This window comes from Fulmarus glacialis, unplaced genomic scaffold (assembly GCF_000690835.1).
Source record: "Fulmarus glacialis isolate BGI_N327 unplaced genomic scaffold, ASM69083v1 scaffold8215, whole genome shotgun sequence".
Classification (NCBI taxonomy): Eukaryota; Metazoa; Chordata; class Aves; order Procellariiformes; family Procellariidae; genus Fulmarus; species Fulmarus glacialis.
Genome location: NW_009212399.1, coordinates 595 through 24,734, shown reverse-complemented (window position 1 = coordinate 24,734; position 24,140 = coordinate 595). Strand labels below are relative to the sequence as shown.

Below are 24,140 nucleotides of genomic sequence, written 5' to 3'. Positions count from 1 at the left end.
TTCCCTACCATTATATGTACTGTAAGAAAATAAAATATAATTTGCGGTTTAGATTAAATTTACAAAATCATCTCTAGATAGTAAATCTAATGTTGGTTATGTAAATACTTTGAAGCTTCTCACAGATTTCTTAACAACCATCAATTTTTGCGTATTTCTACAATTTTGTGTTACTGCTAAAACTAGGAACAAAGGGCCTGTTTCGAAGCATTCAGATATACCTGCTTTGAGTAAACATGCAATGACAAACAAGCTTCAGGGAAAAAAAAAATCTGCTTAATTCTGATGCTATTCTAACAATTTCTTCCAGATGATGAAAGTGAGCGACTGTCAAAAGTAGAGAAGGCCAGACAATTGAGAGAGCAAGTAAATGATCTTTTTAGCCGGAAATTTGGTAATTGCTTCTTACTCCCCATTTTTACATAGGTGTGAATGCAATTAATGCTGTTCATACTGAAGTTACTGAATCATCACGGGGATGATATATATGATCATTAAAATAAACAAATTTGACAATTGTACATGAATGTTGTGCTTTGACTTCAAAAAGAATCTTTTATAAGTGATGCAGGTTGTTTGGTGTTTCAAACAAAAAATCCCAAGAGTATAGACTGCTTTGTGTTCCCCCCTTTCCTGTTTATTTCTGTGTAAACATGGATGAAATATTTATTTTGCTGGCAAATGATGATTCTTCTTAGGGCTTCAGAGACCTCTTAGTACTTGAGACTAGAGTAATTTTTAAACTGCAACTTATCCTTTTTGCTGTGTATGGTTTTCTTTATTTCTACTTTGTACTTGCATCGTACAGTAATAATGACCTGAGTTTCTTTATCTGAAATTCCTTCACTAGTGCTGTGTTGAATTGCTTTTTGTGCGCATTGCAGGAAAGTCTTTGTCTTCCTTCATGTAGCTATTTCCTTAGATATCCTCTTCTATGTCTTTTTTAGTAAAAACAGAATCTGGGTCCTTTATATGGTGAGCCATTAGAGTTGAAGTTGTAACTAATGATCTCATAGTAACATTCATGAGTGTAACCCAAAACATCTAACACCGTAATGGTCAAGTGGATTTCCATAGTTTCAGATCTGATAGAAAGCAGGGGTTTGCATTTAGTTTCTTAATCATCTGAGGACTTTTTCTTCAATGTGTAATTATAAATACGTAGACTTGAAAATAAACATGACCTCTGTCACTTAGGTGAAGCCATTGGTATGAATTTTCCTGTGAAAGTCCCATACAGAAAAATCACTATCAACCCTGGCTGCGTGGTGGTGGATGGGATGCCTCCTGGCGTGGCATTTAAAGCTCCCAGTTACCTGGAAATCAGCTCCATGAGGAAGATTTTGGAATCAGCAGAGTTCATCAAATTTACTGTCATTCGGTATGTAGTTGCCATTGATTAGATTGTACAGATGTTGTGAGGACAGCCCTGTAGCTTGAATAAATTGAGATTCGAAAGAACAGAAGTTGCAGTGCATCTTTAAATAGTGGAAGATGTTGGCTCTTTTGGAAACAATAATGTCAAGTCAAAGGAAGCCCAGATGTTCATAGCATGAATGAAGATGGTAACTCTTTGAAGGACATGTCCAATTTAGTATGACAAAGGGCATATTATTAATACTGCATGTTACAGCAAGCTGTCTTTTGAGTTGAAATCCGTTCACATTATAGAACAGAATCCTAAAGTGTTGTGGGCCTTGCTCTCCCATTTATCAGATCAAGCTTTGAGACAGATCCAGAGCTTGTTGGCTCTTGACAGTATATAGTATGTATGTAGTAGTATTAATATTTTTAAGTATTTCAGTTGTGTTAAAATTCCGAGTTAAGGTAAGGCCTTTGATAAATGGGTTTTTTCCTACAAAATGAGTTTATCTACAATATATAAAAATACAATATTGTCCAATTACTATATCAGTGAATTTTATTTGTATGTGTGTGTTTGCATGTATACACACACACACGTGTATGTGCATGAAGCAGAATAGGTGAAACTTTGGAATCATACTCAGAAGGAGTTCAGGAATTGAAAATAAAAATTTATCAGTTTATGTAACTTCTCAAATCACCGACTGCTTCACAGGAGTCTAAAAGCTTCAATTTATCTTTAGACAGAGATAAATTTCTTAAATATATTTTACTAAGGGGTCTGAATTCTCGACCCTTAATCACGAAGAGTTCTAACTGAAAGGACTTTTGCTTGATACGTTTTATTTAATCGAGCTCTGAAGAAGAGGTGACTCCCTTGTTAATTAGCTGTGACTGAGGGAAGGATTTAGATCTTTCTGTGGATGTTACTGTTTCAGTGTATGCTAGCGAACAAACCACGGTGCCCAAGAGCTGCTGTGATGGTTCCTTCTCTTTTGTTTGACTTTCTGTTCATTTTTTAGCATGACCTCTGTTATGAACCATTAGATGAGGCTGCCTTGGGAGGGAGGCCCCATGCAGTGTATTTTAGCATCAGTTATTTATTTATTTATTTATTTATTTATTTATTTCAGACCATTTCCAGGACTTGTGATTAACAATCGTAAGTATTTATGAAACACTGATGGCAAATGTATTTTTGTAACTTACCAAGATTCATTTTCTACGTTTTGGCTTAGTGGCAGAGGCTCCACAGTGATTAAGTTCTGTGTATAACTCTCTTGCCTGTGTCTGTCTCATTAAGATTTCCTGACTAAACATGCATGTGCAATTAACTTGAGAGCAGTGTGATAAATTTACAGAACAATATAAGATTAGCATTAACTTTGGTATGAAAATGCAAGATACTGATTTTGTATTTTTCAGCTGCAGAGTCCCAAAGAGATTTAGGACCCTGACTGAGCAACAGACTTACATGGAAGTATCTACATTTTAGGTTCGGATCCATTGCAGTAGCAATTAATAAGCCAGAACTTTCCAGCAGCTGCACAACCGTGTTCCAGTGAAAAATTCTGCATTCTGCTGAAACTGTAACAGTTTAGAGAGGCAGAGTGTCATTACCTGAAGTGCCATGGCCAATTTGGCCATGTTAATGAAATTACTTGAGAGAAAAAAAAAAGTCTCAGTATTTTCAGTTGCCTAAAATAATTGTGACCTGTTTTTTTAGATCTTATTTAAGAGAAAAAACAAACTGCAAAACACTGTCATTACAGTGTCCCTCGTGTCACGTTCTTTCTGAGCCAATGTCAGATTAGAAATTCAGAAGCCCAATAACCTACTGTTGTGTTTGGCCTTACCCAGCCTGAGCCTTAGTGACCCAGCATTCATTCATCTGCATCCAGGCACCAGTATAATCAATGATCTTAAAGATCTTCCAACCTAAATGATTCTATGATTCTATATTCCAGCTAACATGCTGAGGTCTATGAACTGCAAGTACGAAGTGTTCTCAGGAAGGTATTCTAGTTGACCTGCTCGCCAGTCCTAGGCACACCTTCTTAGGTGGGAAAGAGATCCCTTTCTAAGAGGGAACCTTCCAGTCAGATGAGTGTGTAATAGCATTTCCAGAGCATTGAATTAGAAATGAAAGAATCTATTAAACTGTTGTCTATCCAGCATAACTTTCAGCGTGCTGGAAGTTGGGACTGGGGCTAGCTAATATGCTGAATAAAAACAACATAGATATCCAATCATCTTCCGTCACTGGGGGAGCAGATTGGTCATTGAATATGTGATTTTTGTGCAGTATCCATGTCCATTAATGATGATCAAACTTATCTAATATTGGTAGATACTGAGGTGAATGATTGAAAGGCTCTGAGCCTACTGCTTATGTACAAGCTTTATTCTTGTTCTGAAGAACATGTGAACTTGCAAGGAAATTTTTGGTGCTTGCAAGCAAGATAGGGAATGTTTTTTCTGTAATAAAAAATATTGAACTGCAGCCTAATCACAACTGTTAGTAACCTGTTCATGCGACAAGTTTCAGGATTTGCAGATTCAAGAAGTAAGATTGCCCTTGTGTTACATGTGGGACCGTTTTCATTGTGAAGTTAAACAGTGATCATGTCTAATCTTAGAGCTGATGGAAAAAGCTGAAGCAGAAGCACCACCAACAGCACCAGCAGCAGCACCAGTACTACTACCAGGTGATGCAGAGCGTGACGCGTGTCCTTGCAGAAGGGGTAGGGGTTGGAGTTCTCGATCTTGTTGACAGATGGTAGTAATAGTCATGTCCTGGGTGCACGCTGCTCACGATGAGCCATTTTCTTTTGACAGATGGTGTGTGATGGTGACTTTTATAGCTATTAAATATTAATAAATTAATAGAAAGAGCTGTTGCTTCCTTCAAGCTGTGTCATTGGCGTGTTCCTTGATTTGATTTTTGCAGATGATGAGTGAGCTGAAAAGAAGGATTAGTAGGGGCAACATAGAAAGCCATTCAGTACCCATTTATTGATGTCTGCTTAACTCAAAAGTATGTGTGTGTCTGCGCCAGACAGATGTTCAGCCAAGTGAAATTTGCCTGTGTAACACGTGGGAACCTAGAATGGGGTCTTGATGGAATTTCTGTCTACTGCACAGCTCTGTAACCCCTGCTAGACTGGGTCTAGACTGCACACACATCACCTGTCTTAGTCTGAATGGAGAACTTAGCTTTATGCTATGAATAGCTAAAGTAAATGTAGTTGAGCAACTTCCTTTTGACCCAGTATAGTTTCTAAATGTTCGCATAGCCCAAGTTGGTGTAGTGCAGGAAAGACCTTTGCAATTTACTGAATAAACTGTTACTCAAAGAAACAGGGAAACTAAGTGAAAACGTTCGATAAACATTTTAAGAGTAAGGGACGCTTGTATGGTGGAAATAATTATAAAGGAAACTACTGGCTCCTCTGTTTACATTTGGAGGTGTTGGAAGGGAGGAGAACAGCTGCTGATGGTCAGTGAACTTGCTGTGGTCTGTCTGTCTTTAACTCACCCGCAGTGTTAAAAGGGTTAAATGGCTTTCCCAACACCTGTCCATCTATAATCCATCAACACACATAATAGAAAAATCATTACGGAATTCAAATATACTTTTTGCCCTCTGTTCTGCACCTTCCCACTCTCACCCAAAATACACATACTCGCCATTGAAGACAATACTAACCAGAAGTGATGACTTTTTTTTTAAATGCAGTTTTATATTTAAGTGGTTTGAGTAAAGCTGTTCCAAACTTGGTATATTCTGTGCAAGTGCACGTTATGTTCTGCAAGGACTTGGTGATACGTCTGCCACAGTGAACCATACTCAGAAGAGAAAGTGTTAGGTAGTGTAGTGTAATAAATGTTTGGGTATTTTTTATGTTTTGCTGCAGACTCTGTAGAAAGTTACACACATTTATCTCAGACAAAGATATTTGAGTCTGATTATAAGAGAAAAAATGAGGTGCTTTTTTTCAGGGAAAACTTTATTTCTCTAATTTTTCTAAAATACTTATCTGATTCATATTATTGAAACTATATTCATTTGACTATATTTTTTTCATTTAAGAGCCAGCTGAACCAAGCCAAATAGAAGTATCTGTAGGAGGTAAGTGTTTGTCTTCAGTTATTATCAACAAATATTTTTAAGTAATTTTGAACAAAGTTGCATCTTTTTTTAAAGGAGACAGGTGAATCAAAATTTTAAAAGGGCTTTTATTGGTTCCCAGGACATTTTTTCATCTGTATTAATATCATGCTGCATCATGTGAAAAATACTCTGCGGCAAAAGTTATTATTCAAATAAGTTTACAAATGAGTTTTATGAATTGTTGTTCTTGGTTGGTGAGTCATGACTATATATAGGTTTTGAGTGATTGCTCATATCCTGAGTGATGCATCTAGTTATTCAGCGCAGTAGTTTCCACAATTTATGCAAGTGAATGATTGCCATCATCAGGAAATTTGAATGCCATATTGACCTGAATATCCTGTGTTGGGGAGGGGGAGTATTGTTGTTCTTCGAGAACTTAAGCTCTGAAAAACATCCAACTTTCCTATTGTCCAAGAATATACTTGAGTTGTATCTTTTTCAGATGTTGATATATGTGAGACCAAGGAGGCTGTAGATCTTCTACCCTCCCTGTGCTTTTGCATATGGTCTTGGAGCATTAGGAATACTGAATTGACCTGAGAATTGGGGTGCTGGTGTCTGCCGTGTGCTCTGGTTCTGTAAATCCTGCCTCTGCTACAGCCCCAGCTTGTCAGCATGGCCCTGGGAGGCTGTGGCTGCCTCTGGCGTGGCTGGCATAGGGGATCCAAGGTGCTGTGACAGTTTGACAGGGTGCTGCCTTCCTGCCGAGTAGTCCTGAGAGGGGCTTTCTGATGTGTCAGTAGCAGCTTGACAGCAACGTAGCCAACAGCACTGGGATGGAGGCTGCTGTGCATCAGCACTTGTCATCTTAAAACTCTCAGCTTGAGTTCATTCCCTAATCCTGCTTAGATTCCCCCAAAAGAGAAAGCAGCAAATCTCAGCACTCCCGTTCTTCGGTATCCTTTTCCTTGGAAATGCCCTTTCCAGTCTCCATTGCTTCAGTTTCCCTGGCACGTCACTGAACTCGGAGACAAGCCAACATGCTCATCCAGAACTACTGTTACAAACTCAGTTCCAGGTTCACTCAGCGTTATGAGTAGGTCTTTCTCAGAACATAGATCAATCCTGTTGCGGCATTCAAGACAAAAAGAAAGCAAGCGTTAGAGTCACAGAAGAGCTGAGCTGCAGATTTTAAGCTCACAGTTATTGAAAGCTGGAGCATCAAATGTCTTTATGATACCAAAACTACGTGGGATCACTGAAGTTGTTAGATGATGGAGTGCATGAGTTGTTCCTGAATACCCTCGTGCAGAGGAGATCTAGCTATGGGCCTGCAAAGTGATTGTTCTGAAGAAATAGACAAATGTGGTTTTGAATTTGTCATCCAAAACTGGATTCAGACCCAGGTACCAGAGGAATGATCTTGAGAAAAGGCATGCAATTGCTGAAGAACTCAAAATCGCATCAGAAGTAGGCTGGAAGGTATAAAATGATCATGTGATGAAATGGCTTGGCTTTGTAGTGATGAATTTGTAGCCCCAAACCTTCCAAACAACTTCAGTGAAAAACCAATTTCCTTCCAACATCATATTCTCTGTTTATAAAAAGAACAAAATCAGGCTCCGGGTCATATAAGCAGTGCTGTACACGGACAAGATTTCTTTGATTTACCTCCAGGCATCGCTGTGAACAAGAAAAAGCAAAGATTTTGTAATGAAGTCTCCTGGAAATGAAAAAAAATCATATCAAAAGATGATGAATGCTTTAGCCAACGACAAAATTTCTTTGTCTCTCTTTTTTAAGCATATCACAATGCCTTTCTAGGTGATACTGTGCACTGAAGAAGAAAAATTAGCTAGGGTCAAAATTTGTATTGGACAGATTGAAATATAATAATGCAAAAGCCGGTATCAAGTTGAGAAGAGAAGCAGTCCTACAGATGGAAAAAAATCTGAAAAACAGTCAGTGCTGTGAAAGCAAGAGTTTATGCAATGAATGTTAATTTAATAACTAACCCAGAAGGCATGACTTGAGCACAAGTAGGTTCAGATGTTGTTAGCTAGCTTTGGAAGACAGCATCTTAAAAAATGTGAAGCAGTGGTCGTGCCTGAAGTATTTGAAGTCATGGGCTACAGACTTACCTGGTGTTTGGAAAGCTTCCCCCCGCGTTGCGTATCTGATGAGGTGGATGGAGGAAGGAATGGCGCTGGGGATTGACAAAGAGGAGGGAGAAGGACTGAAGAGAAGAATGCAGACCAAAACAGTGATATATCTGGCATTTTTTCACTGGTTATATGTTGTTTCCTTTTCGGATTAAGTTCCTTTCTTGCCCAGTGAGTATTTCAGCTACATAAAAAGCATTTTAAAGTTTCATACACTTCTAATACCAATTTTTATTTCTGTTCTTTGAAAAACTAGAGTTCTCTAAGATCCCAGGCTGCTTCACATTGAAGTGAATGTGGTAATTTCCACAGAATCAGATTGTTGTGAATATGTTTTTATTCATCATTAATAGTTTAAAATGATAAATGAATGCTGTTCATATTTTTCATAATTTTTTACTTATTAAGTACAACATTAAGAACAAAATCGCTTGAGAAGTTTCCTTTTGTCTTCATTCATTACTGCTTTTTCAACAGATACTACAGAAACAGAAGAAAATTCTCAAATAAAGCAAGAACCAGACCCAACGTGGTAGACCTCATCAATACTGGGTAAAAGATTTTAGTGTTTCTTGAAGTCAACGCCTGTCAAGAAATAACATTTTTATATTTTGGGGTGGGGAGAAGAGGGCTGAGGTACAGGACTGAATGCCAGAAGATGCCAGTCCTTTACTTGTGAATTATTTTCTTTGTCTCGGTTCTCACCTGTAAACTCTAGGATGTTTTCACTACCTTATCCAAATACAAGGTAAAAGACACTCTCTTCGAATTTGTGAGGCAGTCAGTCCCAGGAAAATGTGGCCTATAAATAAAAATGGGGGATGGTAATTACATACCTCAGAGGCAGAGTAAATGAAAGCTTAGGGAATTAGTGTTTATGAAGAGCTCTGACATGGTTGTGTGAAAGAGCATTATATTATTCTTGGTAAAGCCTATATATTTCCAAATTGTAATTGAGCAGGAAAGCTCTTCCCTATGATTGCAATATTGTCTAAGCTTGGGACACTTGGTAAAGCTATTAGCTGTGATGACAAACCAACTTCCTTTAAAAGTTTTTTGTTTTTTCCGTTAACTTTTATGAAAAGCTTAGTTTAATTTACAATGCAAAAATGTCTGAATCTTTCTCTTACACTATTTTTAACTTCACTCATTCCTAAAAATGACATTTTGGTGGAGGTGGAGAACAGTGCTAGCAATGTTATCACGTCACCAGATGTAAAAGGCTGACCCACACGGCTGTGAGTCTCTGCTTCATTCAGAGAAAATGGCAATTTTAAGCTCTGTAGTACTTTTTCCCATTTCAGTTTTTTGATAATACTCCAAACCAAGTGTTTTCCTCATTGTGTAGTGTTTGATACTCTAGTAATTTGATTTGATTGATATAAAGTTGGATGCATCTGTTTAGTATACTCGAGCTGTAACCTGTCTAGCTTTAGTAAGAAAAAGACATTTTATTCATCCCAGAGAAGAAAACGTGTGTGTACTATTCCAGTTGTGAGGGCACAGACAGGCAATCAACAACACCAAGCTCTGGTTTCTTCATGTCTGCCGGCTGAGAGTGATATTGCGGTTTGCCCCTCGCGTGACGCTGTGGCTGGGGGAGCCTGGAGCCTGCGGGTTTCACTCCTGGCACCGTCCGGCTTTTTGGAGACGAGGACGGCCTTGGCCATCGCCCTCTGTCCGTGCAACATAAAGACAGCCTGGCACACGGAGGGCTGCTGACGGCGTCGGGATGAGGGACTGAAGGGACAAATCCAGAAATGATTTGGTAGAAATGGGCAGAGACTGACATAGCAGCATACCAACTGTCTGTGCCCTGGGAATTATAAGTACAGCAGTAGTCTTACTAATAAATTGGTGAAGTCTGCTTTGGAAATATTTGTCATAAAACTGAACATGGCAGGAGAAAATATACTAAAGAAAAACTTTTGATTTGTCGTGGGAAGCACTTCACCCAGTGGAGGTATAAAAAGCCATCTCACTTGTCCATTAAAGGTCACGGAAATTTTGTTTGAGCAATGGCTGCACAATTTGGTGCTGCAGTGGTTCAGATTTTTGGATGCTTTAGGCCATCCACTGAATTTATCCTAAAGCAAATATTGGATCTAAATTCTTACAGAGACCACGCAAGCACACATTTAATCTCATATTTATTGAGAGCAATATTCAGCTGCTGCATGCTTTCTGAATCTAAGCCTTAAGAACTCAAAAAGGCAATGCAAACTACTCATATTTGTAATAAGATACAGAGCTGCAATGAAACTAACTCACTTCTGTAATTTTTCTTATCTAGTCAGAAGCATCCAGTTCTGAGAAGAGCCTGCCGGGACTGTCTTGAGCTGTGTAATATAACTGTATAAGAGAAGTACCTTCTATACAAATCCTTTTTGTACTTTTAGATAGAAATGTCTACTTTTTCAGCAGTTCTGTGAATTGACTTAAAGCAAAGAATGACTGTAGATTTGGAATGGCTGGTTTTACTTTGGAATATATTATAAGGACTAAATTTGATGCAGCAATGCTGGGGAGATGGCAGGGATTAAAATCAACAGGGACTTAACAGAAGCTGTCTGCATTTCACGATAAAGCTGAATTTCACTGTACCTGAATGCATCTCAGCTTTTGTAATGGAGAAAAATTCCTGCAAGTAGTTCAGTTTGTTAGTTTTACTTTGGGAAAAAAAAATCATTAAGTTTTGGTTCTTACTCCTTTAATGGCTGATTGGACAATAGTATCTGTATATTTGAACTAATTTTTCCTATTATATCTATCACAATTCATATGTTTTTCATAAATAAAAGATAAACTGGTTCACTTGACCGATAGTATGCATTAATGAGATGGGCTGTGAAATGGTCAGTATTTCAGTGTGTGGATTAGGAACCAATTTAAATTAAACCCTGTTATAGTTTGTTCCATTAATTCAAAGTAGTAAGTGCATGTTTTACCGGACTATCACACGGTTTATATATGATGGGTCTGGTCTTGCAGTCCTAACGTAGGCAAAACTCGCATGGACCTGTGTGAGAGCTTTCCTCCTGAAAGCTGTGGGGTTTGCCCTTCCATTCATCTAGAACTAGTTATGGAAACGTATGCTACAAGCTGCTCTAAGTCCTACTATGTCAAAAGTTAAGTCCCCTATAGTCCTGGTTACGCCCCACATCATGTAAGAGACTCATGTACGCATTCTTTTTAAGTTTCACAAACCATAAGAGATGTAAAGTTCTGGCTATATGATAATCTCTATAGAGAAGATGCAGATTATTGTAAAGGTTTCTCTTTTATTGGCATGAGTATGGGATGACTGCATTATGCACAAATGGTAAACCTTATTCCCTGATTAAGAAATAAAAACCTTTCTGATGGTTTTCATGACTGTCCATGCAGTATACATTTACATATTTTATTTTACAACAAATGAAGTTCTAGCAGAAATTCTGTAGGCAGGTAGAAAATGCGGTAGCATAGTTATTAATTCCAAAGCAAAGAAGGTAAATTCCAGTCATGCCTTTCAGACAGAAATCCAGCTCCGGGTGGGTGACGTTGTTGTATCTTCAAGAAAAATTTTGAAGCCTTAAAATTCAGTTGGGTACAGTGTCTATTCCCTGGGAGCAACCTGGAATTCAGCAGATGAATTTAGAGCAGCACATGCCCTGTCATTCTGGAGGCAAGGGAGAGCTATAGGACGTGCGCTTGCGTTTTCCCAATTGCTCCGTGCAGATCTAGGTGCTCCCACTTAAATATTCGGACCTTGTGCTGTTGATGTCAGTAGGAGCAGGGTTAGCTCCATGCTGAGTCATTTTGAAAAATGCTTGTCCCAGTTGTACCTTCCAGCTCTCCAGGTGGGAACTGGTGGTGACTGATGCAGTGCTGCCTTCCTGCCTCGGCAAACAGCCCCTATCGGTCCCACAGGAACGAGCCTGTTGACTTACCTTAGCTGCTAACTCTCAGCTGTATGGGTACTGTCCCAAATTACAACCACTGATGTATTTCACTGCTAATTACCTTAATAGACGTGCTCAGTTAACGTACCTCCATAAATAGGTTGTTATCAGGGCGACGGCCAGTTTCGCGATTGCTGCTAGAAACATTTAGAATGGGGAAATGAGTAAATGCAGCTTTCCCCAGGTTTTCAGCTGGCTCTCGACTTCCCCTTTTGAAAATGCAGAAGGATGGTCCATCCCTTCTTCGCTCGCAGCTGTCTTTAGGAGGCACTTTTTGCACAGCTGCCTGCCCAGCAAGGCTCATCATATTGCTGATGGAGTCGTCGGTGCTGGCTCAAAATGACGGTGAGGCATCGTCACGGAAGAACTGTGAAAATAAGTAATTCCAGGCTACTGCCTTGTCACGTATATAACAGCAGAGTGTGGACATCCTGCAACTTCGCGTGCAGGAGCTGAAAAAACAATGAAGTGAAAACTGATGCAGTGGTTTTACTGGAAGGACTGGAGTCCTTATGTGACGCTGGGAGTCAGGGTGGTGGTGCGCGTTGTGTCCGTCCCGCTGCTGGGCTTGCAGTAATGCTGACGGGTGCGTCAGCGTTCAACACTGAAGTCTCTTTTTGGTCTCAGACATTTTGAGTTATATCCAGTAGGGAGAAATTAGACTGACAAAATAATTGCACCAATATTTATACCTTCCAAATATCAATTTTATATTAAAAAATGATCTATCTATCTCTATAGTCCTAACAGGTAGCAGACTTTTAAGATGTTGACCGTGTATGAAAATCTCACTCATTTCCAAACTAGTAATACATGAGGTGTGTCACTCTTCGGGTATTGAGTGATAATGCCCTAAAAAGCCTTGGCTGTACTAATAAACAAGTAAATAAATAAAATTGCAACAACTTACCAGAGCTCTGAATATTTTTTGTTCCAGCAGAGCAGCTTTGTAGTGATGAAGTAGCAGACAAGTATTTATTCCCCATGTTTTACTGAACTTTGAAAGCCCGTCCTGTGCCTTGGGCTGGCTCCTTTCTCTTAAATAGGAGTTTTAGACACCATCCAGGGTGTCCGTGGTGGAGCCTGGTGTTCCTCCGGTACAGCACCCCGGCTTTTCTCACAGCGGTAACCACTAGATGTCAGATGAGGTCCAGCACCTCCGTCGTGCAGCTGCTGGCCAGCGTTTTTCCCTTGGGATTTGGAGTTTTCCATGTACAAAACTTGAACCCTTTCTCCTTCCTTTCTTTTCATATCTGTCCTATCAGTGACAGACTGCTGAGGAAGAGGGCAGACTTTCATTTTTGTGGTTTTGCAACAGCTATTAGAGCACGTAGTACTGTTCACACACAGCAATTTGCCATCAGTGACATAAGCAAGGCCTCCCTTGGCTCTGGATTGAATTAAGCTTAAGTTTAAGCTACCAAAACATTAAAAATCACATTTTGAACAAAACTAGGGTGCCATTCCTTTCTTCAGCTTTTAATTTCTAGGAGATTTTGGTACTAGTTTTGGGTGGAGCACTACAGAAAAGACGTCGTCCATTCGCCTCAGAAACTCAAAACCTCCAGCGCTTCGTCTTCAGTAACCTTGATTGAAATCTGTCACATTAAGTCCCATATCTGTGTTCTCACTCCAAAGCAGTGGTGCCTTGCTGCAAAGCACCGCTACCAACCCTCCGTCTTGAGGCCAGTGGAAGTTCTCCATCTCTCTCAAAAATCAGGTCCTGCATTCAGATGCCAGCCTTGTTTCCCAAAAGATGAATTGGCTCACGAACTCCATAAACTCACCTTGTTTATCGGATGGGTCATTACTCCTCCAAGAATTTTCTTCTAAAATTATGCTTCTTGACACCTAGTAACTATGAGACAGTTGGTGGCAACACTAAGCAGTGTATCACACCGAGTTGCGTCTCACTGTGAACTAACCCATCGCAGCGGTGAGATCTACAAGCTCCATTTCATTTCTCACATCACAAGATGAGGAATGAGGAAAGAGGAAGAAACGTGAATTAAGTGGTTTCCAGTAACGCACTGTGTAAAGCAGTTTTAAATTTAGTACAAACAATTGTAATTATGAAATCAGCTTTCATGACAAAGTTTGTGGTGGTTCTGCGTGAGAAGCAGCGATCTGGCTATTAACCGAGCAGAATCCAAACAGCCCCGGAGGTATCTGTTTTAATATTACTGGTTGTATAATTTTGCCTTGCATACAGGGAAGTCCCCATGTTAAAAAAGTAAGAAACCAAATTTAAATGACCATGTTTTTGATCTCGACACCTGCAAGGCACCACACTTGAGATTCAGGGGAAAGCTATGGTTAATATTTGGTGTTTTTAATGCAGTCAGAGCAAGCTTTTGTCTTTACAGCTCATAAGGGTATTAGCCCATGGAGGGGCTGTCCCTGCGCCATGGAGGGCTGTTGATGGTCAGTTGGGAGAGCCCGTGTTAGCTCTGCCGGTGGTTTGGGGCTGCTGCCTGCCAGGACCGGGGACACGGCTGTTGCCTCACTGACCAAGACGTCTCCACTCCCGGCTGAGCGTGGCGCTGGGCTTGCTCTGACGACCAGGCTCATGGTAAGGTGTTGGTGTGCCAGGGACACCAGCTGCACCCGAGCAGGGGCTCCCGGAGGGGATGCAGCGCAGGGGGTGAGGGATGGGGCTGAGGGCTCTCGGCCGGGCGGCCAGCTGGAGCTGCGCTCCTCCCGAGCATCGCATGGAGAGCAGGTCCCGGCTCTGTATGCTCAGGGGACAGCCCAGCGCTGGCACCCGTTGTAATCGAGGGTGCCCTTGCTGGGGACAAAAGAGGTGCTCCTGGGTGCACCTTTGCCTACGAGCAGCGCAGGATTGATACGCGCAGCCCTCACATTCCTTCAGGCTTTTCTGCTCAGAGCTGGGGGCAGAGGAGGAGGAGGAGGAGGATGCTGGTGTGCCATCATTTCAGAGGGGCTTTGCTGGGGACCCTCGTGCTCTCCCAGTGGGAGGCACGGGTCCATCTCCAGCCTACCCTGGGCTTTCCCCATGCCTGGGGTCCCCTGTGGCCGGTGCTCCCATGCAGCCCTGTGCCCAGGTATGGCAGTGAGCAGAGCCATGGTGCTGAAGCTGGTTCAGGGGCCTTTTGGTGGCAGATTTTGGGGAAGCTGCAGGTGACTGAAAGAAAATGGTGATGCAAGGGCAGGAGCCCTGGGAGTGCAGGTCGGTCTCTCAGCCATACAGAGGACGGTGCTGCCGTCCCTGGGCTCGGGGAGCACGTTACGTGCTTCATTCAGGTCATCCAGCTCTGCTCAAGAGGGTGAAGACTCCTCTGGTTGCCATCACCAAGGCACTTGTCTGTCCTTGACCCTCTGCAAAACAGGCGCTGCCATCACGGGGCAGCGTCAGCGCTCAGAGGGGCCACTTGGCGACCAGGGCAGCCGACCTGGCCCTGAACCTTCACTGTCCTCTGATTTCAGAGGTGCCTCAAGGGCATCCCCGAGGTCTCCCCGCTGCCCGCCTCCTCCCCAGCCCTGGAGCCGCTGGAGGGGCCGGGCTGGAGACTCCCCACGGGAAACACCGACTCAATACAAACCACAGTGGGTAAACAATTACAGGCACGATCGCGGCGGGACTTCCGCTTTCCCAGGGGCTTTAACGGGAAAGCGGAGCTGTGCGAAGGCAGAGGGGAGGAGAGGACGCCCAGGGAGGCAGGAGCAGGGGCCGGAGCGGGACGCCGCGTCTGGGAGCAGCTATGGAGGATGCCTTCATCCGGCACATCGAGCTGCTGGGCTACGAGAAAAGGTTTTTCCCCAGCCAGCACTATGTGAGTACGCAGCGACCTTCTGAAAAGCTGAGTAGCGAGGACTGGCTGGGGTAAAAAGCCTGGCCAGCAAATTTCTTTAGATAAATGTGACCGAGGGCCTAAAAGCATCCTTTTTTGGGGGAGTCATGGCTGCTGCCATGAGCTGGGGGCAGCCAGAGGCTAAAATGTCCTGAACACACAAGATTTTGGGCAACTCCTTTGCAAGCCGTTGGTTACTTCACAGGCTTGGAAAGGGCTTTTCCCTCTGATTCCCACCCATCTGCATGTTTCTGTCCTTTCTCTGTCCCTGCTGAGCTTCTCTAGCACCCAGCTCGCTTGCTGTCTGGGCAGAGCTACTCGCATTGGGGGGGCAGAAGAAAAACACCCAGTTTATCTGAAACTGAAATATCTGTGGGGCTTCCCGGGGGCTTCAGCCGCAGCGGGGTGCGGGGTCCCGCTCGCCTGCAGAGCTGCAGCGCCTCTGCTTTGCCCCTCAGGTCTACATGTTCCTGGTGAAGTGGAACGACCTCTCCGAAAAGCTCGTCTATCGCCGGTTTACCGAGATATACGAGTTCCACGTGAGTCGTGCTGGGGTGGGCACCGGCCCCTGGCCCAGCGCACCAGGGCTTGGGGTGGGGAAAAAGAGGAGGGTGAATTCCAGCTGAAATCGCCCCAAAACAAATCTGGCTCAAAACAGGCTCCTGGGTCCTTGTGCTTCAATCTCCTTCGCCCCCTAAAGTGGGGAGCCACCGGCTCTGTGCTCCCTCGGCTGGTTTCTCCTGGTGTCGAGCTGTGCAGTCCAGCCAGCACGTGCCAGCGGGCAGTGGGAAGGGGGGCAAGATGCAGGCAGGGGTGCGGGTGCCATGGGGGGGTCCCCCGGTGCCATCCTCACAGCCATGGCTGGCTCTGCTCCACAGAAGGCGCTGAAGGAGATGTTCCCCATTGAATCCGGGGACATCAACATGGAGAACCGGATCATCCCACACTTGCCAGGTGAGGGGCAGGCGTGGGGGCTGGGGCCTGGGGGCTGAAATAGAAATTGCGGCTGGTTGGGAAATTCCCCGGCGGGCCGAGCTCTGCCGGCTGCCTCCCGCGCAGGTGTTTGGTGCGATTTCTGTTCCTGCCCACTGGGCTTGAAATGAAAACACCAGAAAGGTCTGTCTGAGCAGCAGCAGTGGTTTCTCCCAACACTCACCAGCCCCACAGACCCCGTCCTTCCTCCCCGGGGACGCTTCCCGGAGCATTGGCTGTGACCCCTGGTGCAAAGGGTCTGGCTTTGGGGACCCTGAGCTGAGCTGAGCTGAGCTGAGCTCTCCTTCGGTGACACCATCACTGGGATCGGTTTTTACTGCCCTTATGGCAACACAGATATTTTGTAAGAGGAAGCAATGCAATATGTCTTCAATGACAGGGAATGAACTCTTGATCCAAAGAGCTGACTGTTTGTCCCCAAGCACGGTGCAAGTCAGCAAAATTCCCCCTTTTATTTAATTTCCTGCTTTAAAGGAGGCAGGAAGGAGCATGAGAAATAGCTGCAGGTTGCGGTCGACACCTCTCGAGGAGGAATAAACCTGCACCATGCAGCAGTGCGGGTGCCACGTCTGGGGGGTTGTCCCGGGACCCTTCCTACAAGCTGCCGCCGCCGTGCCGGGGCTGTTCGGAACACCCTTGTCCCGTTTGGGGAACTGAAAGCGCTGGGGACAAGGCAGGCATCAGACTGCTGCGGGGGGTGCAGGGGTGCCACTGGCCGCACACGTGCACCCCGATGCGGGGTTCAACACTGCTGTGGGTCGGGGCTGCCAGCAGCATTTTGGAGGCCTGGGGTCAAGAGCGGCTGCTGCAGGACGTGCGCCGTGGCCAGTGGGACAGAGGGATGTGCATGTCTGCCCCGGCCACAGACTGGTCCCCTGAGTCCCTCCTTGTGCCCCGGGCAGTTGCTGTGTTTGTGGCCCAGCAGCTGGGCTTAGTCTGAGCATGGATGTGGGAGTTATCCCATAACTGAAATGGGGTCAAACGGGGTCTTTTCTGAGCTTGCACGAGCTCTGCAAGAGTCCACGGGCTGCAGGGGATGAGTCCAGTTGCACAGCGCTCTCCTCCATGCTGCCCATGGCACCTGGGCTGGGTGCTGTGCCACGCTCGCCTCCCCAGCCGCACTGCCGAAACGAGGAACCCGTGGCTGCAGCGCTTCTGCAAAACAGCCATGGCCCTGTGGTCAGCTTCTCCCCAGATTTTTCAGCACCGTGCATGGTCCCCTGCACGGGGGGCACATGGTGCCTGCCACAGCCGGGGCCAGAGCAGCGAGGGAGGAGACTGGGCCACGCTCCTGCAGAGCTTTGCCTTATGGGCATCACGCAGCCACACAGCATCCTGGGGCCAAATCCACTCGTTTTCAGGGCAAAATTAATGATTCAGAGCAGCCTGCTTGGGAAATTTGTAAAACCAGGCACTCTGTCTGCTTTTTCCCTTCTCCCCCAGCCCCAAAGTGGTTTGACGGGCAGCGCTCAACCCAGAACAGGCAGGGCACGCTGGCTGAGTACTGCTACACGCTGGTCAACCTGCCCCACAAGATCTCCCGGTGCCTGCACGTAGTCAACTTCTTCAAGGTCCGTCCCGACGACACGAACCCCATCACAGACAGCCAGTGAGTCCTGCTGCTTTGGGGGACATCCTGCGTCCCCAACCCCGGGCGCTGGCAGCAGCCCGCAAGGAGGGCACCGCTGCCAGCGGTGAGGGGTCGTTGGCATTGAGCTGCCTTTGCTCTGACCCATCTAGGATCACGAAGCCTGAGGTCTTCCTCCTGCCAAAGGATGCCAAGAAAAACCCCACCGGTAAGAGGCCTTGGAGGGGTGCAAGCGGCTGCCTCGGTTGCAGCAAAGCCTGGCCGGGAGAGGGGCAGCCATCTCATGGCAGATGCCCTGACGGAGAGCACAGTCTCTGTGCCAGAGCTGCAGCTGGGAGGAAGCCACAGCCTTGGGGGGAATGAGTCCCTGTCCCGGGATCCAGCTGGTTTGGGACCAGAAGAGGCTGGGAGAGCACTTCGGGCTGTCCTGGGGCTGCTTTTGGCCTGCCTGAAATAGGGTATTTCTGCGCCGGGGGCTGGGAGAGGGAACGTCTCTCACTTCACTCCCGCAGACATCACGGGCCCCATTGTCCTGCAAACCTACCGAGCCATCGCTGACTACGAGAAGAGCTCCAAATCCGAGATGGCTCTAAAAGCCGGGGACATGGTGGACATCGTGGAGAAGAGCGAGAGCGGTATGTGTCCGTTCCTCCAGAGAGCCCCCAGGGGCCAGCCCCCTCCTGGCCACCATCTCAGCATGGAGACTGCCCTTGCATCTCGTGTCCAAACGCAGGATGCGAGTTAGTTACGCCAGTGCACGTGTTAAAGGGTAGGCGGTTGTATCAGGATCTCCTGATGCAGAGGAGAAGCTCCGAGCAAATGCAACCGGCAGCACTGAGCCTCTCGGTGCTTCCCACCCCCTTGGGAGATGTTTCACATTCCCATGGAGCCACATGACAGTCAGTTGTGGCTGGGGGGGGGGGGGGGCGAACCCGGGAGGGTGTGGGGCAATCCTAGAAAACCCTGCAACCTCCTCGCATGCCTCAGCCTGTGAGGTTTCCTGCCCAGGAGGAAACAGGATGAACTGGCCAAGCTCCCTGGTTGCGCCATGTAAACAGAGACCAGCCCCGGCGCCGTCCCTTCCGTCCAGGCCACGTGGATGCCTGCCCCTACCCCGGCTGGGGACAGACCGGGTGCTGGTGACCCCGCGGTGCCCCCACAACACCCTTCTGCTCTTGCCCACGGCTGCTTTTGTTGCAGGCTGGTGGTTTTGCCAGTTGAAGAATAAACGGGGCTGGGTGCCAGCTGCCTATCTGGAGCCGATGGATGGTCCCGATGAGTCTGAAGAGCAGGAGCCCAATTATGCAGGTAAAATGTTGGGGTAACCAGGGTGTGCACCAGAGCACAGCCTGCCGCTGCTCCCTGCTGGGATGGTTCATTGCAAGGCCCCCATTGGGCGGTCCACGCTGCAGCAGGACCACTGGACATAGAGAATTTGCTGTAGAAGCTGCCAGAAGGGATAAATCTCATATTCAGTGCCTTACCCTCCACATCAGGAGCTTCCTGTGACCTGCAACTCAGCATTAGATGCTTGTTTTGGCTAATCACAGATGCACACCTTCATCCAGTGGCCATCCTGAGCTAGCTGGGTGCATGCTGAGTTGCTGGGTTAGCAAAGGAGCATGGTGCAGCATCCAGAGGCGCAGGCTTTCCCTAGCACTTGGCTTCTGCGCTGTCCTTATAAGCCCTCCGCATCGCCCCACCATGACAGCGGGGCCTTATTGCAGGAAGCAGAGGGAGGATCCTGCAGAAGATCATGCCGATTGCTCTCCGGACTTCGTCTTCGTGATTTTCAAAACACTGCAACAGACACTATTAGCACAACACTTCCTTCTTCCTCATTTAATCACCCAAATTATAAACATGCTCTTCAGCAGAGATAGGTGTACTTCCACTGCTTGCATTCACCAGCTTTCTCCTGGAGAGGTGCTGGAGGGGCTGGGATGAGCCACGGGCACCAACAAGGCTGGGGGATGTCTGAATCCAAACTTGGAGACCTGAAGCACCCTGGGTCTTGCCTAAAACATAGGGTAGATGCTCTGGTGCCTCCTCTCCTCAGCAGCTGGAGAGGATCAGCCCCATCCCTGGCATGGTACCACACAACCTGCTGTCCCGATCTTGTGTGCAGGTGAGCAGTACATTGTCCAGAAAAGCTACACGGCCGTGGAGGAGGACGAGCTGACCCTCAAGGAGGGTGATACCATCGAAGTCATCCACAAGCTCCTTGACGGCTGGTGGGTCATCAGGTGAGAGATGCCACGAACAAATCAGGCAAGCGGGATTCGGGCAGAGGGAAGGGATGAACCAGCGGTTCTCCACACCGGGGCTGTGAAAGCCACAGACCGTTTGGTGCTGCTGCCCAGCACTTTCTTTTGCAGGGCTGCTTCTAGTAGCCTGTGGCTTTGCCAAACGTTAAACATTGCAGCTGGGGCTTCCTCTGCTGGGGGCTTCAGAAATATCCAAGAAGGAGACAGATGGAAAAAAAGAAGTATCTGTTATTTTGCCTCCAAGTATTCTGGCATATTTTGCTTTGCAAAACCTCAGCTTTCATCCCAGCCCTGGCCTGCCCTGCAAACTCGGGCTTTCCCAAGGGGAACCCCAGCCGCATTTGTGCTCTGGAGAGTCACAGATTGCGCATTCGCAGCAGGACATGATGTGGCTGTAAACCCTGGGGATCCTCTTGCCCCAACCTGCGCCCAGTGTGGTCCGTGAGGATCTCCTGGTGTTTGCAGGTGTGCTGGGCTGGAGGGGGAGACGGGCCGGGGACCAGGGAGTGTTTCTTGAGCACATTCCATGAGAGACGGGGTGTCTGGCAGGAGGCCCTGAGCAATGCTTCAGGAGCCTAGCGAAACCCCCAGGGGAAATAATATGAGCTGGTGAGACCCCGAAAGCTGTGAGCCGTTGCTCTGTCTGCGACCTACTTGCTTTTGGGACTCAAGCCACACTTTTGGGAGAGCCACGGGCACACAAGGTGGGGGGACAGTTGAAGCCCCCATCCCTACAAGAACAAGTCCTGTGAGGAGCGGCTGAGGGAACTGGGACTGTTTAGCCTGGAGAAGAGGAGGCTGAGGGGAGACCTCATCGCGCTCTACAACTACCTGAAAGGAGGTTGTAGCGAGGTGGGGGTTGGTCTCTTCTGCCAAGTAATTAGCAATAGGACTAGAGGGAATGGCCTCAAGTTGCACCAGGGGAGGTTTAGACTGGACATTAGGAAAAATTTCTTTACTGAAAGAGTGGTCAGGCCTTGGAACAGGCTGCCCAGGGAAGTGGTGGAGTCACCATCCCTGGGGGTATTTAAAAGGCGTGTAGACGAGGCGCTTAGGGACATGGTTTAGTGGGCATGGTGGTGTTGGGTTGACAGTTGGACTTGATGATCTTAGAGGTCTTTTCCAACCTTAATGATTCTATGATTCTATGGTTCTATGAACATGAGAAGAAATAGCCCACCCAGCACCAGCAATCCTGCTGGGGACAGGGGCGAGGAGGTGGTGGTCGCAGAGCCAAGACTGCAAGTGATGTTGCTTTGTGTTGCACTGCAGGAAGGATGAAACCACGGGTTATTACCCCTCCATGTACCTGCAGAAAGCCGGGGAAGCCAACGGCTCTGTGAAGAGCGAGCTGAGGAACCGGAGCGCTCCTCCGCGGAGGTAGGAGAAGCCCGGGGGGCGGGGGGGAGGACTAAAGCTCTTCTTCGAGGGGGGGTGAAATGAAACCAGACAGTGGTTTGTGGTGTCCCTTGCTTGCCCTGGCAATGAGGAACTGCCCAGGAGAGATGTGAGCAGGGCAAAGACCAGGAGGCAGATCCTGCAGGGTTGCAGCAAAAATAGCTCTGTGCTCCCCAACTTCCACAGGCAGCGAGGCACCCCAGCATTTCTGACGCAGGGTTGCATGATCCTTGCTCCAGCAGGTCCTCCAGCCAGGCGTATTTCTCCTTGTCCTTCTGCAAAGTTTCTTTTCTGGGCTAATCTCATTTAATTTTCAAATTGGCCTTTTTCTTATTTCCTAAGTGCATCCACTGAATCTTTGAGAAGCGAGGAGAGATTTGACTAATCAGAGCTTCCAAATGGCCTAATCTGATGGGAGGATTTGAGCTAATGGAAGGGATTTTATTTTGATTAAAAAGATAAAAAGCAATAATAAATCATTAATTCTGATGCAAAGAAAACTGCTAGGAAGGGCAGAGCTTGCCTCTATCTTTTCTTCCCTACAAGAAAACACGGCAGCCTTGCTATGAAATCTCTCAAAAATCCAGCTCTGCTGGAGCACGGATTAAGTGTGAGCTGGTGAAAAATGGCCCAAATCCACCTATTTGAGCGCAGTGATGCTTACCGATACCCTTGGGGGAGGTGAGGTGGCCTGTTTCAAGGACAGTGACTTGCCCCCCATGGTGAATGCTGTCCCTGCGGTGCTGGTGCTGGCAGCCAGGCTGAGCCCTGTTACAAAGGCAGTGACCTGCCGTTGTGGGCAAGAGTTTTGCTACAAAATGGGGTGCGTGCTCAGACCAGGGAGGGGCTGAAGGTGGACAGGCATGTTGCCTTGAGCAGAGCAGGAGGACGATGCCATGGGATGGACATCAGAAGCCACCTCGGTCATGCCCTGGTAGTGAAGACAAAGCGGTGGCCTCCGTCTGCATGCCTGGGGACGGTCCCCAACGCTGGGGGTTCCCCTGCGGCAGCATGCCGCCGCACAGCCCCAGGCTGCTCAGCCTTTCACTTCTCTCAGCAGTTTCTCTGCTGTGGGTTCAACACCGCACATCCAGGTGTGCACTGACTCATACCCCACACTCTGCTCCCCTGGCCCAGGGACTGATCCTTGGGTGGCAGGGAGCCGTGTCAAACCCCACACCAGGGATCTCAGTGTTGCAGCCAGTATAGATGCTGTATGTATAGCGTAGAGCTATAGATCACTTCCAGGGCTTTCTTGGATAAGCCTCATGCCCATCTCGTCCTTCCAGCCTTAGGCCCAAGCTACCTTGTCATCCCCATCATTACTTTCCAGACTTGTGCTCAGGCTTCACCCTTCAGTGTTTGCTTCCAAAGCATCACTCCAGCTGCCTCCTAACAGGCTGTACATCACGTCTCACCTACGGCTGCCCTCGAGGGCTGGCATTCCACCGGGCAAAACCGAAAAGCAGATATTGGGGTTTGGGTGAGGCAGAGGAGGAAGCGCAAGGGGGAAATCCTCAGAGAGAAAGTGCGTGGTGGGACTGCTGCCAGCACAGAAACGGAAAGTTTTGTTTCTAACTCATTGCAGATCCACCATCCGAAACGCAAAGAGCATCCACAAGCAGAGCCGGAAGCAGATCAGCCAGGAGACCTACAGGAGGAACAGCAAGAAGTACATCCAGAGCCGGAGGAACAGGAAGGAAAATTTCCAGAACAAGGCCAATGTCATCAGTAAGTCTCAACGGGGCCTTTGCCCTGGACAAAGTCCTGCAGGCATGGCCCGAGACCTCCAACACTGGTTGCTGGAGTAGGATAGCACATAGAAGTCACACCTTGTCTGTCCACCCTTCTCCTGTGGGGAAAGTGTGTGCAGGGAGGTGCTTCTTTTCAATGAGGTTTCTTACCTCTGGTTATAGGTCTGACAGAGAAGGAGCAGAATATGGTTCTGCTGGGAGGTCAGCCCACATTTAGGACCTGTGCTCTCCTCTGTGCACCTAACCTCACCTGTGCTGCTGTTACCATTACCATTATCATGTTCGTTAGCTGTCAGCAAAGCACCTAGAGGGAAGTGTTGCATGAAGAAGGAGGCTGCTATTGAGGTAGATGCTTTAGATCTGGTGCGGTCCCTGTGCGGGACCCATGACCATCCCAAGGGAGAGCAGCTCCTCGCACAGACCTAGAGCTGAGCTTCCACCTGAGCAGAGCTCCCAGCCAGGCACTGGTGGGCTCATCCCACCACCCTGACCTCCAGGAAGACCATCACACACGGCTGAGACAGGAGGAGAGGCAGGAGCTTTGGTGGCTGTTACATAGGAAGCTTTTGAACATGAAGGTGTTGGGTGGTGGAGAGCTCTGACCCATCCGTACATCTGCTTTACCCACAGTTGAGAAAAACAAGCAAGAGGAGAACAAGCCCAAGGCTCAACCTGCCGTTCCTCCCCGTCCCAGCAAAGCGCTCATCATGAACCGCTGCACCGAGAGCAACCGCGGAAAG

The 24,140-nt window shown here is 47.0% G+C and overlaps 2 protein-coding genes across 2 annotated transcripts in view; both read left to right on the top strand.

Moving 5' to 3' along the window:
- Positions 1–8,180, top strand: part of GTF2I (general transcription factor IIi) — a 65,018-nt gene extending 56,838 nt beyond the window's left edge. Inside the window, exons 27-31 of the mRNA XM_009577875.1 lie at positions 311–394; positions 1,198–1,381; positions 2,499–2,527; positions 5,459–5,497; positions 8,122–8,180. Of these exons, the coding sequence (XP_009576170.1) occupies positions 311–394; positions 1,198–1,381; positions 2,499–2,527; positions 5,459–5,497; positions 8,122–8,180 (395 nt within the window). The remainder of the gene's footprint in view (positions 1–310; positions 395–1,197; positions 1,382–2,498; positions 2,528–5,458; positions 5,498–8,121) is intronic.
- Positions 8,181–15,251: 7,071 nt separating this feature from the next.
- On the top strand, positions 15,252–24,138 carry NCF1 (neutrophil cytosolic factor 1; the record flags this gene model as incomplete). Its single annotated transcript, XM_009577876.1, has 11 exons — positions 15,252–15,382; positions 15,859–15,939; positions 16,279–16,354; positions 17,837–18,002; positions 18,134–18,189; positions 18,494–18,616; positions 19,182–19,289; positions 20,110–20,227; positions 21,521–21,628; positions 23,235–23,377; positions 24,031–24,138. Coding segments are annotated over exons 1-11 (1,159 nt in total), but the record flags the coding sequence as incomplete, so codon positions are not given.
- Positions 24,139–24,140: the final 2 nt, after the last annotated feature.